A 1406-nucleotide genomic window follows, 5' to 3' on the forward strand; every position below is an offset into this window, starting at 1 on the left:
TGGTGACTGAAGCCATGAAATTAAAAGATACTTGCTCCTTGGAAGGAAAGTTATGACCAACCTAGACAGCTTATTAAAAATCAGAGGCATTACTTTGCCAACAAAGGTCCATCTAGTCAAAGCTATGGTTTTTCCAGTAGTCATGTATGGATGTGAGAGTTGGACTATAAAGAAAGCTGAGTGCTGAAGAATTTATGGGTTTGAACTGTAGTGTTGGAGAAGCCTCTTGAGAGTCCCTTGGACAGCAAGGAGATCCAACCAATCTGTCCTAAAGGAGATCAGTCCTGAGTGTTCATTGGAAGGACTGATGCTGAAGCTGAAGCTCCAATACTTTAGCCACCTGGTGTGAAGAACTGACTCACTGAAAAGACCCTGATGCTGGGAAAGATTGAAGGCAGGAGGAGAAGGGGACGACAGAGGATGAGATGGTTGCATGGCATCATCGACCCGATGGACATGAGTTTGAGTGAACTCTGTGAGTTGATGATGAACAGGGAAGCCTGGCATGCTGCAGTCCAGGGGGTTGCAAAAAGCTGGACATGACTGAGTGACTGAAGTGACTGAATGGATGTCTCCACCCCTATACCACACACTCACCCCAGGAGAACCCAGGCTCCCACATGAGGTCCTCATGGTTAAGGGCATGAACTTAGGGTCAGGCAGTTGAGGGTTTGGTATTAATTCCATCATCTACTAACTTCCTTTGTTTGAGATCTGGATGCACCACACACATACCTCATGGGGATATTATGAGGATTAAAGGACATAATGCACAGAAAATTATTAGCACAGAACATTCAATGAGCTCACAGCAAAAGATTGGTCATCATTTGCATCTTGCAGAAAGGACAGCATTGAGAATGTCACAGTAGGACAAGACTGCAGGCTCGCAGGAGCCTGAGGCGTCCCTGCAAGTCCCACTCTAGAGTCCCTGCTTCTTCATGAGCAGAGATCCTGGAACAGGTGGGTGGGCAGGGAGGAAGGTGGCTCTGTGACTCTGATCCCAGAAACAATAGAAAGGAGTCAAGTGGAGAAAGAAAAGCTGAAGGCTGAGATTTCCTCAGTTGAAAAACTGAATCTGCCCCAAGTTGAAGAGCCGGAACAAGGGGACCAAGGACCGAGGATTGGCTGTAAGGATGACAGCGACTCTCTAGAGAAAGGAGAGAGGGGGGAGCCGTCCTAGAAGCCGGGACCTTTGAACACACCCACAGATGGCTAGGAGAATGTTAAAGAGGGCCCGATACCTGAGGCCAGACCGCACAGGGGCTGGAGGAGCAGGCCACCCCGGGAGAGACCCCTTTCTCCTCCACCACGTGGTGACTCCAGGAGGCACTCACTGCTCCATCCAGCCCTCCAGTCCCCCTCGCCGCCTCCACTTGGAAAGCCACCACTTCTGGCCACACCCC

The 1406-nt window shown here is 49.9% G+C and overlaps 1 protein-coding gene across 1 annotated transcript in view; it reads right to left on the reverse strand.

Annotated features, from left to right (window-relative positions):
* Nucleotides 1–1060: 1060 nt before the first annotated feature.
* LOC104984029 (proteoglycan 3-like) overlaps nt 1061–1406 on the reverse strand; it is a 15081-nt gene continuing 14735 nt past the window's right edge. The window contains exon 7 of the mRNA XM_010833623.1: nt 1061–1150. Within this exon, the coding sequence (XP_010831925.1) occupies nt 1061–1150 (90 nt within the window). The remainder of the gene's footprint in view (nt 1151–1406) is intronic.

This window comes from Bison bison, unplaced genomic scaffold, assembly GCF_000754665.1.
Source record: "Bison bison bison isolate TAMUID 2011002044 unplaced genomic scaffold, Bison_UMD1.0 scf7180017863815, whole genome shotgun sequence".
Taxonomy (NCBI): domain Eukaryota; kingdom Metazoa; phylum Chordata; class Mammalia; order Artiodactyla; family Bovidae; genus Bison; species Bison bison.